Here is a 15,363-nt window from a genome sequence, read left to right as displayed (position 1 = left end):
GGTTAAAGGTGTTTTCCCCCCAGATGTTTGCAGTTGTAATTCCTTTAACGATCAAGCTATAAAATAAAGCTATGGCCTCAATTACGCTATTGCGATACATTATTCTATGTTGCTATGGAAAAATAGCCGGGTTTTTGCAGCTCAGGCCATAAAAATATACAGGCACATCTTTGTGTTTGGGAGACGGAGCTCTTGATTTTTGGCTTCCTTTCAGCGCGCAGGTTGACGCTGCTGACGCCGTTCCTCCGCCATCTTCAACTTCCTATTGTTTGCATCAGACCCAGGCTGTCTGCGGTGTGTGCGAGAGCGGAATCGGCCACCGATTTATCATTAAATCGTAGCTACACCATTTACGTTCAACGGTCGCCCGAGTTCGGCACAAACCCTTTTTATGTCATTGGATTAAAGGGCTCTCAGGACGCGACCACTCAACCGCGATGATGGAGGACGATCAACCCAGAACCTTGTGAGTAACCGCGGCGCTGTCTATGTCCTGGAAAGGCAAGGCTCCGTGTGACTACGGCGCGTCCCGAAATGTTTCCACGTTGTTGTTTCAATTTTAAAACTGTAAAACCCGCTCATTTTGTAACACAAATTAACATTTGCTCACTGTTATCGCAGCATGTGGAAAACGGGCACCGTTTGTGAATACGGCACACGTGTTGGGTTGTTTTTGTTTTAACGTGAAGTTCTGTTATAGTTGTATACATAGACGGAACCGCAACTTGCCTGAAAATGAAACTGAATGGCTAGCTAATGCTAGTCACCATTAGCCAATGATGCCAACGCAGCTAGCCGCCTTCTTAGTTTTAAAACGCAGCCTTTGTTTTACTGTACGATATATTTACTCCCTACAACATTCGTTGTTTTATCAGCCGCAGGCCGGCGTGAGCCAGACCCTCGCGGAGTGGATAATATTTCAGTGCCGCTTGTTGCCAAGCCACCTAGCATGAGGCCCTTATGAACCGGCTAGCGGCATCTTTAGCTAGTTAGCCGATGGCAGACGAGCCACGTCAACGCTCTGGTAGACGGCCCGGGACGGCTCCTGTTGGACTGGTCGTACTCTGGTGGTCCGTGTGAAATCGAGACCATACCCAGTTTATATTTAGTTCACTACCATTGCGTTGATGTTAATTTAAGGAATTGTTGTGGGTTGTAGCTAGCTCGGTTAACTAGCCTTTGTTTGCATGCTACTTCCTGTTTCGACAAAGACTCAATTCTTCCACCCCCCCCCCCCCTTCCATATCTCTCTCCTTGTTTGCAGGTATGTGGGGAATCTGTCCAGGGATGTCACCGAGCCCCTCATTCTACAGGTCTTCACCCAGATAGGACCCTGCAAGAGTTGTAAAATGATAGTCGATGTGAGTGTTACCCTCTCTGGTGTATATTCACCCTAGGAAATGGCATCAACAGTAGCCCCATATGTTGTGGTGATGCTTGCGAAAGTCACAATCTGCACGTGTCCTCCAGTCAATGATATCAGCCCAAAACTCACGATCGGCACATGTGTGTGTGATATTGATTGATATCAGCTCCTTCGCTGGGTGGCTCTGCAGTGGTTAAATTGTCCCCCTTGCTGTGGATCATATCCGTCTGGTTTTCCCATTGACAGACGGCTGGAAATGATCCGTACTGCTTTGTGGAGTTCTATGACCACAGGCATGCTGCTGCCTCATTGGCAGCCATGAATGGAAGGAAAATAATGGGTAAGGTAAGCTATCGTGTCTACAGGGTGAGTGCGGTCGGGCGGGCTTTGGGTTTGGGGACTCGCTACTACTACTACACGCTTGTATGCCTTCCAAATAAAATTTAGAAAAAAATGCTGGTTGAGTGCTTGTATTTATATCCCATTAATTCAATGGATTAGTTTGATTATTTACTTCCAAGTAACCAGCCAGAGATTAGATTAGAGTTCTGTTAAGTGTGAAGCTGCTGAAGTCGCTCTAAATCTGATCTGAAGCGTGCAAGTGCATCGCTGCTGCCAGGCGGCTATCTCTGGTGGTTAAAATGGAATCTTTTAAAATATATGAAGCAGTGGTGTTGGATTAAGAGGAATGTAATTATCTTTTGGCTTTAGTGTTTTAAGCAAAATAAGGTTTGGCAAGAGAAAATGAAAAATATATCCACATGCTTTAAATAAGGGATTCGTTAAACAAGGCACGGCTGCAACATCAGCCAAGTCTTTGCGAACATATAAAGTACATTTTTAAATATGGCAAAACAAAAAGATCTTGATAATATTAGGTTACCCAGAACAATAGAGCAAATAATTAAAAATTTCAATCAGCAAAATTAAATTACTGCTATTCAGGCTATTCTTTGGAAGAACACGTCACACGGGGTAACGTGCATTGACACGTCGTATGTAGTTTAAAAGCATCACCCACAGTCCCGTTTTAGAGTGCTCCTGTTTTAGACGTGAAACCCCAAAATGTAGTTAACTTTAAACTCTTTAAGCTAGAAGTGGCGCTCCGCGGAACACTTTAGTAAGCAAAACCATCTTTGTTCTGTTTACTAAAACCGCCACGTATCAGTAGGAAAATGGCTTAAACTAACATTTCCTGTTGCATTATAAATATTAGATCAAAAGAATAATGGATTGGGTGCAGACATACACTGCTGAAGTTAGCCAGCACCCAGAGTGAGAGGTCTACATTTGTTGTTGGCTTCTGCCTCTAATTCTGGTGTTTCAACATCAAAACAATACTGCTCTAGTATCACATCTTGGTATTATTTTCTGTTAAAAGATTTGATACATGATTCATTTTCTTGTCACTAGATACACACAAGATAAGGCACCATATCCCATTAAATCAAATTAAATATTATAAGTAGATTTTACTTTTAAATCTGTGGAGAACCTAACTTATAAAACCCAGGTCTTAATCCAAGTGATGTAAACATAACCCGCCTGCTCTTTCTCTGCCCCGTCTGCAGGAGGTCAAAGTCAACTGGGCCACGACGCCAACCAGCCAGAAAAAAGACACAAGTAGTAAGTACAGTGTTGCTGAATTTTATGAACAGCAGTTAATGACATGTAACAAAACTACTCACTTTAGGTCTACGGATGTGATCCAACACATTACATTACATTACATGTCATTTAGCTGACGCTTTTATCCAAAGCGACTTACAATAAGTGCATTCAACACAGTTGTAGAACAAGCAAATCCATATTTCTGTGAATCCTAGTGCTCTAAATGTTAAGTCCTTTTGAATGAGTTGTTAACATTAATAATCGAGGAAAGATCTTTATTGTATAAATACTTACATATTTCTAAGTCATTTTAAGTGATTATTGGAAAAAGTTTCACGGCTTCAACTAGATTGTTTCTTGTAATGCGCTCCGGGTCTAAACGGTGTCCCCCATAGATCACTTCCACGTCTTCGTTGGAGACCTCAGCCCAGAAATAACTACAGAAGACGTCAAAGCTGCCTTTGGTCCATTTGGCCGGATATCGTAAGTATCGGGATTTACTGACGAAAGCAAAAGAACAGGAAGTGTTATTACTTTACCTACTGTAAAAAGAAAGACGAGTGTAATTCCGGTTTAAGAGCTTTTGAAGACTTGTTTTACTTTTGAGGTTAATCCACTATTGGATTCAGATGTTTATTTCTGTTAAACATGGTGTTGTCCTACACGCTTTTAACATGCTCCTGCTGATGTGTTCTTCCACAGAGATGCTCGCGTTGTGAAAGATATGGCTACAGGGAAATCTAAAGGCTATGGCTTTGTGTCATTCTTCAACAAATGGGTTGGTACAGGGACCTGGCTGAGGACATTATACACCTTACTGCAACATAACGCTTATTCCGCCCCTATTGCTGACTATATATTATTTACATTAAACCTGCCCCAAAACAAACCATTTTTCTCTTGTTATCCAGCCAATGCTTTTCCAAAGGGATGCGTGCTAGATTTACCTTTTTACTAGACGCCGGCTGGATGCATTAACAGGCCGCTTTCCCCCCCCTTTCTCCAGGACGCAGAGAACGCCATTCAGCAGATGGGTGGTCAGTGGTTAGGAGGCAGACAGATTCGAACTAACTGGGCTACAAGAAAGCCCCCCGCTCCAAAGACCACCTATGAAAGTGCGTAGTCACGGTTATTTTTCAGTTTTTTTCTTGTTTCTACAGGATGTCAGATTCATGTATTAACAGTAGAAATGTGTCCGCCCCCCCCCCCCCCCCGGCAGGTAACTCCAAGCACCTTTCCTTTGACGAGGTAGTGAGTCAGTCCAGCCCAAGTAACTGCACTGTGTATTGTGGCGGAGTCAGCACCGGACTTACAGGTAATGGATTATATTAGTAGTACCACTACTACAATGGTGACAGTGGGAGGATCGGGTAGATTCATTACATTACATTACAGGTCATTTAGCAGACGCTTTTATCCAAAAAAACTTACATTACACTTTTAAACCCATGGCTTTTTCACATTTTTGCCCGGGGAGCAATTATGGGTTAGGTGTCTTGCTCAGGGACACTTCGACGTGGAACATGGGGCAGCCTGGAATCGAACCAACAACCTTGTGCTTCCCAGCACACCTTCTCTAACCCCTGCACCACGACGACCCTTTCAATTCAATTCATTAAACGGCTAATTGGATGCTAATGGTTGTAAATGCCAGTGAACATCGCGCTAAAAGCGAGGCTGTTCTTAGTTGATTCATTTTTTCTTTCCTTTTTTTTTTTTTTTTAACCATTCCACATTTTTTCCCAATGAGGTTTGAAGTTTCCTTTTGAGGTCTTTGAATGTCGTCGCATCTGATGACGTAATCACTCTAAAACCTTTTAGGCTTTTCAAGGGATTTTATGATTAGGAAAAGGTAAAGTAACGCCTGTGCTAAGCGACGGTCGAACAATAAATGCGTAACTTAATTCTGCTCAGAGGGGTCATTCCAAAGCTCTGTTGGGTCATCAGCAAAATCGTGACCGGCCTGTGAATTTTAATTTAAAATCTAATCTAAGCATTTTGTGTTCTGGCTTTCAGAGCAACTGATGAGACAGACTTTCTCTCCCTTTGGACAAATCATGGAAATCCGAGTTTTTCCAGACAAAGGCTATTCGTTCGTGAGGTATGTGGACGTTTCATATTTACTTTCAAGTCAAAGTGTGGTGCACAAGCTGTTGATCTTGGTCCTCATCAGCCTGGGGTCCTACACACTCTTAATGGAGGATTGCAGCTTCTGGAAGCCCACATCTGTGAAATCAGCGTGTCTTTGGTCTCTTTCTCCCTCTGTTTGTCCAGGTTTAACTCCCATGAGTCTGCAGCGCATGCCATTGTCTCTGTGAATGGCACCTCAATAGAGGGTCATATAGTCAAATGCTACTGGGGTAAAGAGACCCCAGACATGATGAACCCGATGCAGCAGATGCCTCTGCCCCAGGTAAGGACACACACACACACACACACACTGTGCATGTCGGGTGAAGTAAACCGCCAGTTCCTTTAAAAGCTCATTGGACGACGTGAGCACAAGCTGACATAACAGCAGCGCTGCTGTGTGTCCCGAGTCTCTGTTACTAACGTCATTCATTCATATTCAGTAGCAACCATCCCCACGTCGCCAAACACGGAGGTCATGTGATAAAACGCCATCTGTGTCTTTTTGGGGGGGTCACCGCTGTCTCAAACCAAACGTTTTTGTACTTCACAGCAGAACAAGATGAGCTTTCCCGCGGCGGCCCAGCCCTACGGCCAGTGGGGCCAGTGGTACGGCAACGGGCCCCAGATCAGCCAGTATGTCCCCAACGGGTGGCAGGTCCCCACCTACAATGTCTACGGCCAGGCCTGGAACCAGCAGGGCTTCAAGTAAGTAGCACGCTGTGCACAGGGCTCCCCTTCACCGCCTCCTTCTACTCCAGCGCCGCCAGAGTCCCCCCTCCACATCGGGGCAGCGAGAGCCAGCTCTGGCCACGGGAGGGAGCCGTGACCTCCCTCCGCGAACCCCACATCGTGTCTCTCCCCCTACACCCCCTCGTCCTCCGCCAGCCCCCCCCCCTCGCCTCACTCCTCTCGAGAAGATTGAGAGAGAAACACACACGCGCACACACACGGAACTATCTGAACTTTAATTTGTTGTTAATCATGTTGCAGTCCCGCCTGCTCCCTGTGCAGAGCGCAGTCGTTCCAACGTGTGTTTGAATTGTGGCGCATCAAAGTTCAAACTGTAGTCTGTTCCAAAAAGGATTGTAACAAAAACTGCCTTAAACTATCTCAAAGCCTATTTCTTGAATTTTCGACACATTTAAACCGGTTAAGTGAGCGAACGAGATGAATGCTTACAGCCCAGAACAAAAGTTTGAGGATGGTTTGATGTTGAAGAATTCCTTTCCCGTTTTGTACGATTGCCTACTGTGTGTAAAGAATGTGTTCTTCAAGGCTGTTCAGTTGTTTTTGTTTGTCTACATTCATGTCCTATAGATTTTAACATTATTTTTTCCTTTTTTTTCGATTTTCATTGCTCTATTTCTACAAAAATCCGAGGATCTGATCTGTACGTGAATGTCGGCCGGACATGTTGAATATCTTTTGTAGGTTATCAAACTTTGTTTTTATTTAGGCAGTCTATGTGCAGTGACATTTTGTGCACCGAAGAAAAATAAAGGAGAGGCCATACGTTGTTGACAGTCTAAAGTTCTTGGAGACCAGCTGTATAAATAGGCTCTGTACAAAGGTGTTAGGTAACGAAAGCCATGCGAGTGTGTTTGACTGTTGAACGTTCAGTAAATACCAGAAAGGGAGCCGAGGCCTCTTCACTTGAAGTTTCATCTGGGATGAGCCGTTATCTCCACACTGAACTTAGGAATTAGATCAGATGAATCACGAGTGTTTAAATAGAAAGTGTTTCGGGAAAGAATTTACTTCTTCTTCACTTCTTGTAAATACTTTATCTTATGTTGCAACGGGGGGGTGTAAAAGTCATCTTTAGCTTGCTTCGCCTCTGGGCTCTGTCTGCTTGTCCACCCATATTTAATCTAATGACTTTTAAATTTTGGCTCTCCAAAGAACCCTCCATCTTTCTTTTATTTTTTTTTACATTTTTGCTCGCTTGTCTTTTTTTGTCTCTTGCCCAGCCTGCTTCACCCTCACACTCAGATAACTCTGTTTTGCCTCCTTGTTCTCGTTCTAGCCTGTCCAGATTCTAGTAGCTCTAATATAAATCCTTTTGGCTCCCTTTCGCCTTGTCTCCTCTAACCTGCTGGCATTTTGTCTTTCTGCCCCCCCCCCCCCCCCCCTTTCCTCCCTCCCTCCCTCCCTCCTCTATTTCTCCCTCTCTCTCTCTTTACCTCGTTTTTTGCAGTCACTTACCGGCCAGTGCTGGGTGGACTGGCATGAGCGCCATCAGTAACGGTGGGGTTATGGAGCCCACACAGGGATTGAATGGGAGTATGCTAGCCAACCAGCCGGGTATGGGAGCTGCAGGATACCCCACACACTGATAGGTGGGCAGCGGGGGAGGGGGAGGGGATAAGAAACCTCCAGCTCGTTATTGGCTGTACGGTGCCCCGCGGGGCTGTGTAACACCGCCTCCACTTGTGGCAGGGCTAAGACTTTTACTGGGATGTGGAACCTAATGGGAAGGTTTACGTCCATATTTCATGGGGGGGGGGGCAGGGGAGGGGGGGGGGGGGGGGTAAAGGGAACCAGGGAGGAGCGATTTGACCCACACAGGTATTTACACCCTTTGTGGGAGGACTGGCCGTGGACCAGAGCTCTTACCATTTTAAGTTAACTGTAAATGAGTATAAAACTGTACAGGAGGAACTTTGGGGAATTTTTTTTTTTTTCCTTTGTGTTTTACAAATTGCTTCCATTTTCACATCTGTCCTCCCAGACAGCCCAGAGGTTTTTTTCTTTTCGGAGTCTGAGTCGTGCTAAGTTATGAAAGTTAGTTATTTTGAGGAATGGAAATCAAATGTTTAATTTGTTCTTTTTTTTGGATTAAAAATAAATTGCAGGGATCGTTGCCACTGCTGTTTCTCTGTAAGGACAGATAAACATTGCACAGTTTTTTCCTCTCTTGTACTTGGGACAAATTTGACTTCAAGAGTTTTGTTTTTTTCTTCTTTTGCGTTCCATTTCTCCTTCATATCTTTCGGACAGCCTTTTGCCACATGTAAATAACCATTAACTCATTTGAAACAATGTAAGTAAAATGCTACTGTTAACTGTGGGTGCTTGCTTTCTTTTTTTTTTTTTTTTGATAACTTGACAGTTGACTCCCAACATTGGGCGCAGCGGCACTATCTAATGTGACACTGGCACAGTGGAACACACAATTCTTCCATGCAGGGATAAAACGGCATCGCCATGCTGTGACAACTTAAAATGTTAAAAGGATGAACATGTCGGACACTTATGATGGTTTTTAAATATCTATTGAAACGCCAGTATTTTATATAAAACAAAATGAGTGGATTCAACCTTTACACTTGCTCTTTTTGCCAGAGAATTGAGGAGGCCTACACTTTAACTGTTGCCTTATAGAGCTGGTTTCTTTTAGCTGACGAGATACTTTTTAATTGGCCAGTGCCTACAGCCGTTTCCAGACCCTTTTTGTTTCGGAAGGTGTTGGCCGTGACAACCGATGACTCTGCTACTGTAATCAATGTTTTCTTGCTTTGTCCAATTAAAAATGCTAATGCACATAAACCACCTTGTTTGTTTTTCTTTTTCTAATGGACGTGTTCTTCACGGAAACATTTGATGAAGACTTAAAAAAACGTTTGCATGTGATCGTGTGTGTGTGTGTGTGTGTGTGTGGGAAGGTTGTGCTTCAATTAACGTTTGATTCAGGTTTGAAATGATCCCAAATGCATGTACCTGATTGGCTGAGGAGCATCACGTGATATGAGGGTTGGTACGTCTCGTGCCCCGTTGAATGAGCGCTGTAAAGGCCGGGAAAACATTTTCCCGGTTAAAATGGAAGCGCTGCGTCAAATGTAATGTTGTAGGGTCTGGATCCAGACTGACCATTAGTGACCAACTACACACTGAAATACTTTTGACTTTTTCATCAAAATGCAAATATTTATTTTAAATGGCATTCCATACCATGATTTTATAATGGTCTACATCGGTCATGTAATATTGTTCTAGGACTCCTTTTTACAAATCTATGCTTTAGGCCTCTGATTATGAAAAACTCAAATTCCTCTTTTATCCTATGATTTTAAATCTCTTTAAAGCGCAAAACCCCATCAAATGACACTTAAAAAACGAGAGGTCACAACCCCTACCAGGTCAACGCAGGGTTTATATTCAGGCCAAATACTAAACTAACTCATTTCACCGAGCGATCATGTAGTATATTAACATACGTTCTGTCCTCTTGGTGTAAGTGGACCAGGTAGAACCCCATATGAAGGGTACGCACACTCTATTGGGCTATTTCCTGGTTTCTTTCAGCTATCAAAGAGAAAAGCTGCTGCCGCCTTTGCCGGCTCACGTGTGATTGCCGGTTTGTGCCCTAGATGGCGACCTCCGTCCACGTTTGCTGCGCGCCGCTGGGTGGAGCAGGTGGAGCACATGGCTGCTGTGCACCAGAGTCCCTCAGACCACCAGTCAGGATGTCAACGTGGTCAAAGTGACCGAACTGTTTATCAGTGTCTTCGACTCGCCTTCCATACTCTCGTGCGTTCCCTTTAGGCGCTCTTTGGTGCAACGGATGCTGTGTGGGCCGTTGACTGGAGGCAGAGCTACTCGGCCTCGCAGTCTGGCTGGCTGGAATAACAGGCAGCAAGAGCTGACAGGCTGACAAATGTTTTGTGTCTCCTCAGCTGCTCAGCCGGGGCGCGACTGGGACTTAATGGACAGACTCTGGTAGAGACAGAAAAAGAGAGATGTCAGGAGTCAGTGAGGAGATCACAGCTCAAATCGATCAAAGCCGCCGGGCCGGCTTTCTGCTGCTGCCGCTTACTCTCGTTCATCTGTTCTTTCTTCTCTCGTATTTTCAGGTACTTTTCAAGTTTAAAAAAAAAAAAATAATTGTGCCAAAGTCCTTAAACCCTTAGACTCCTACATTGGTTTAGTATCTGTTTTTAAGCTGCCTGTTTCAGTGCAAGCAAATGTTAGTATTCCACACTGCGTTCATTCTTTATACGTTTGACTAATTACTCATTTTATGGAACACTTGACTGGACAAAATACAACAAGTTCTGCATCGTACTGGTATTGTCATGGATGTCATTGGCCCCTGAGAGGTGGTGATAATTGAAGATCATCTATTTTACTTTACTATTTAATAAGCCAATGTTCAACATTTAGTCTTTCATCTCAATAAATAAACACCTGAAGATATAATAATAATCAGAATAAATGTGTATAACATCAATCCAACAAAAAATGTGCAACTACTGATATTGTTCAATTACATTTTCTAAACGTAAATAAGTGTTTGCTTTTCCACCACGAAAGCCAGTCATTTGTGTATTTTGTGACACACACACACAATAGATACTTTTCTTTTAAATAAACTTAAATAGCTTGTGTGAAAATGTGTGACCTTTGAGACCCCTGTTATATTGTAAATGCCTTCGTGGGTCTCACATCCGGTTGTGTTGCTGTTACAGTGGCTTAGTATTTCATATGTTATATTTAATATTAACCCATAACTGTTTCCCCAACAAATAGACCTCAGACACAAAAATCCATTTGAATTATACCATAAAATCAACTACCATTATCTTTGGTACACAACAATGAAAAGTGACATACATTAATAAAAATAAATAAAGCTATACTGATTTCTACTGCCAAAGGAGGATTGGATGCAGGTACACAAGGTGCCCTGTGAATTGTTTGAGGGAACAGCGTCATTACGTGTGTGCGTGTGTGCGTGTGTGTGTGTTTGTCTGTGTTTCCATGGAAGTGACAGCTTGCGGCCGTGCCTGACAGCAAATAAACGTGTTCCAGTAATTAACCTTGACAGGCCCAATGTGGTGGCAACAGCAGAAACCTGCTAATGACACAATTAATCCATAATTAAGGCATTCTGTCACCCCACACTCACACACGCACTCACTCAATGAACAATTTGTGTGTGTGTGTATGTGTTGAAGGGATTGGTTCATGGGAAACACTACAATACAAGCATAAAAGTCACACTGAACGAAAAAACATGTGTTCTCTCTATTGCGAAACGTGAGTGGCATTGATCAAAACCCAAAGTAATTAAAAGCACAGAAATATTATCAGTGTACAACGACTGCACAACACAAACAGGCCGTCTATGAAGTTTGCCGAAGATGATGAACTTTCCTTTTTCATGCAGGCGCCATGAATCTGTTCCACACTAAGCGCAAATCTTTCAGGACTTTAATTTATAACCACCTCAAGCAGCCAAATAACATGATTTTTCTGACTACGGGTTACGTAGAATACCGGCTTTTCTGAACCAAGAATATGTATCATAAATAGTTTCATGTCAAACTCGCACAACGGCACAGTTAACGGCATCAAAGCCATTGGTTCCAGCCGGTGAATATACATATTAAAGTAATCTATGAATCTTTAAGTAAAGGTCACAAATGTTTAGTTTCATTTTGAATAGAGGCTCCAGGGCGGCCTTGTTTGAAGTGACACGTTACAGTGAGTCTGAGGCCAGAATGGGCCAGATAAGCGGAAACAGGTGAGAAAAGGATTTATATATATCATTTATTTTACAGCAGCCTTTTTGTGTGCTCATTACGTTCAACTGTTTAAGCCCAAAGTCTGAATTCCACCTGGATGCATCACCGGTGTTTCCATCCCTCCACCTCTGCAGCAATGTCATCTTTTCTTCCTCTCTGTACAGCACCGCTCTGCAGAGTGAACAGTACGTCTTCATTTCTTCACATTTCCACGGGGTGCGGCGAGGTGTGAGCGCTGGCCGCGTTTCGCCGAGTTGCACGATTTTCATTATGCCGATAACAAATATAACAGGACACGTAAATCAGCATTCATGTCCAATGTTCTGAAACCGACTGGTGACTCACAGTCCGTCTATTTATTGTTTTGTTCCATTTCTTTCACAATGTGGGGCGTTGAATGGTTCAAAGGTGTTTGTTATAGATAGATACCACAGTGACTTTCCCCTGGTTCAGCTTTGGCTGAATATATATTACTGTTTAATATTCTATCTCAATGTTTTCAGCCCACCACAAGGAGATTTATACGACGCATCCAGAATACTTATTCAAGCTTCGCTCTTCCAATAAGTGCTACTAGCTTTAAATAAACTAGTATGTGGTTGTAAAATAAAATAAAACGAAGGTCAATGTGAAATTGAATATGTCAAAAACAGATATTGCTTGATAATTGTTTTGGACATTTATATTGGACAGAGACAACAGCATTATCTTCAAAGCCATTGACACTAAAAAGCCTCCTACATTTCCCACAATGCAACTGAGTGGCATCTTTCAACTGAGGTGCAAAACTCTTCCCTCTGTAGCCACATTGTAACCCTAAGGGAAAATGTCTGCCTTCACTTCGTAAGACTGTCGTGTAAAAACAAAAACATTTATAAGTCAGGCTGATATCCTGTTTTCATTAAACGCCAACGTTGGCCCAACATTTAAAATAAAATAACCTTTATATCAGTCCAACTCTTTGCTCCGCGCACTTTACTGTGCCAAGTCGCGTTCAGAGCTCCGCCACCATGTTTATAACTCTTGACAGCTTTATTTATCGGTACTGCGGGTGATTTTGTGCCTGTCACAGTGTTCGCTGGACAGTCGTGACTGATTTATAAGCTGAGCAGTACAGCAAACAGAACCGGAATAATCCAGCGAGCAAGTAAAGATGAAACTGGGCTCCCAGGTGACCTCAAACGGCAACGTACACGCACAATTGTGCAGAAAGACACCACTCCCCGTGCAGGTGTTTAAGACATGTGAGTGTGTGTGTGTCCGCGTTACATATCATAAGTTATGTGTTGGTGTCTATGCAACGGTTTGTGTTTGCGTGTCCGTCAGGCTCCGCGCTGACAGGTGTGTGTCACCTGCATCCTCTGAGCTGTCCACGCGGCCTGACGGGCGGGAGGAGACGAGACGCCCGGTGAAGGACACCGGTTGGCTGTCGCTCGTGCCAGAGCCGCTTCCCGTGCGCGCACAGTTTAGTGGGAGCCTTGGAGAAGTCCCATGTAGGACAAAGACAGCCTGCGGCAACAGCCCCCCCCCTCCCATCACCACCTTCTGTAACGCTCCAAATGAAGAATATAATATAAAATCCCCCATCTGACTTGAGTCATCGCTCATCAGCAGCACCCAGAGAAGTAAGATAGAGCTCCACGGATCAAAGACTAGATGTCACATCCTCCTTCCCCTCCTTAAATTCATCCAACATGCCAAAGCAAGGGCTGCAAGTGTGTGTGTGTGTGTGTTGGAGGAGAGCAGCTTGCCAAGCTTCTTGACTTGAAGCGTGTGTTTATGTACTTTGTCACTCAGGAAAATGAGATGTGTAAATCCAAACGTCAGAGAAGCAGAAGCGATCTCTGACAGCGCCGAGCATCACGTTCCACGTTTTTTTTTTTCTTCTTCTAAATGCATTTTCTCCTTCTTCACCTTCTTCTCCTTCTCCTCACATTTGGCCCACTGAACTCAGCGCTGACGGCTACACGTCAGAGCAAGAGGCGAGAAAAGATCTAATCACTAATCGAAAGAGCGACGTTCAGCATCCAAGGTCAGTTCTGCATGTCTGTGTATGCCAGCAGAGGGTTATGTGTGTGTGTGTGTGTGTGTGTGTGTGTGTGTGTGATGCGTTAAGGGTACAAACAGTATTCTGGTAACACGGCAATGGAGGGTAGGAAATGTGTGTGTGTGTGTGTGTGTGTTTTGGCCTGTCGCCATCGCTCAGCGGCTGTGCCATTCAGTGGTGCACACACAGGGTTGACAGCTCCCGCTTAAATGTGTCACTCGACATCACCCTTAAAGCACCACCAGAGACACAGAGGGGAAGGGTTGGGTGGAGCGGAGGATGGGGCGGTACGTATGTGTGTAGATGCATGTGTGTGGGAAACTGGAAAGGAAACAATGAATAAATACTTTTTCTTAAACCTCTACCTGTATAGAGGCAAAGGCCCACCCCTTCTGCATCAGTATGTAGGGACCGACGAGACACAAATCACATCACATCATCTTCCAGTCATGTTTGAATTGTGCCATGAAAGCTACCTGTGTAGTTAAAATACCGTTTATGATTTATAGAGGATGGATGTCTTTACTGTAATGACAATAATCGTAGATTAAATCACTGCTGTAAACATCAACACCACCTAAAAAATGTAATCAGGCCCTGGAGTCTAAAGGTGTATTACAGTGTGTGCCATCATTAGGATCCGTGTCAACATAAATGAGTTCACTTTGCAGGAAACAGGCTAAAAGTGACACTCATTTGAAAAGTGATGGTACCTCGGTGGAGTTTTTGACCAGAGCAGTTTTTTATTAATTCGTTTTCAAGTAGTACCTTTGTCTTGTGTATGTGCAGTAACCTGGTAAGTTCATGTGGAGAAAGCTAACAGCGTGGGGCGAATTAGCATGAGCTAATTCAAAAATAGCTCAACAGACCGTCTTACCGCTTTATCCCTTTATCCTGCTGTCGCTAACATTGACCGTGCAATGCCAAAGGTCTCTATTGCATCACGCATAGTCATATGTAACATGAGCAGTAGGACATAGACATCACAACCTGCACCAGTTAGCTCCTACACACTAACGCACGTGCACATGTGTGTGTCTGTGTGACGAACAATGTCTTCCTATGCTTTCATTCCATATTGCGTGCATAAACCTAGAGCACCTAAAAGGACATAAGGTCTGACGTATGTGTGCGATGAGGAACATTGATGATGTTTTCATGAGAACATTCAGAAACACGAATTACACTGTCAAAAATAACCCACAAAATGATTCAATCGTTTTTTCTGTGCTTTAACAAATTGAATATGAAAATAACTGCATGGATGTTAATTTATCAGACGTGAATCCCAAAGTACTGTTGACCGTGTCTGCCAGCAGTGAGGTCTGTTGGATTTATTTCTCAATCTGTTTATGCTTGTTATGGTAAATTGACACACGCAGTACGTGTTTTGGCTGTGCAGTGCGGTCAGATCAAGCTGGATTATGGGAGTTAAGGGCCACATGTCAAAACATGTCTTCCAGTCTGCCCCGGGGCGCCATAACAACAACCCCTATCCCTCGAAAATGCCACAACCGCCACCACCACCACCACCATTCTCCTCATGTCACTCGCTCCGTATGCGAGGGCCCAATCAACCCTCTCAGCTCTGTGTCCTGTCAAAGTGCACACTGACAACACACACACACACGCACACACATGCCCACTCACAGACACAAAAGGTGATCATTTGAGCCTCC

General features: G+C 43.8%; 1 protein-coding gene across 1 annotated transcript; it reads left to right on the top strand.

Annotated features, from left to right (window-relative positions):
* Positions 1–175: 175 nt before the first annotated feature.
* On the top strand, positions 176–8,659 carry LOC120830870 (cytotoxic granule associated RNA binding protein TIA1). The gene is made up of 12 exons (XM_040195839.2): positions 176–466; positions 1,265–1,361; positions 1,613–1,711; positions 2,938–2,992; positions 3,373–3,460; positions 3,680–3,755; positions 3,984–4,092; positions 4,197–4,292; positions 4,994–5,078; positions 5,252–5,390; positions 5,661–5,815; positions 7,308–8,659. Exons 1-12 carry the CDS (start codon positions 438–440, stop codon positions 7,444–7,446), a joined length of 1,167 nt encoding a protein of 388 aa, XP_040051773.2. The 5' UTR covers positions 176–437; the 3' UTR covers positions 7,447–8,659.
* The last annotated feature ends 6,704 nt before the right edge of the window (positions 8,660–15,363 follow it).

Source organism: Gasterosteus aculeatus, chromosome 13, assembly GCF_964276395.1.
Source record: "Gasterosteus aculeatus chromosome 13, fGasAcu3.hap1.1, whole genome shotgun sequence".
NCBI lineage: Eukaryota > Metazoa > Chordata > Actinopteri > Perciformes > Gasterosteidae > Gasterosteus > Gasterosteus aculeatus.
The sequence above is the reverse complement of the archived record's forward strand: the minus strand, read 5'-3'. Positions and strand labels throughout refer to the sequence as shown.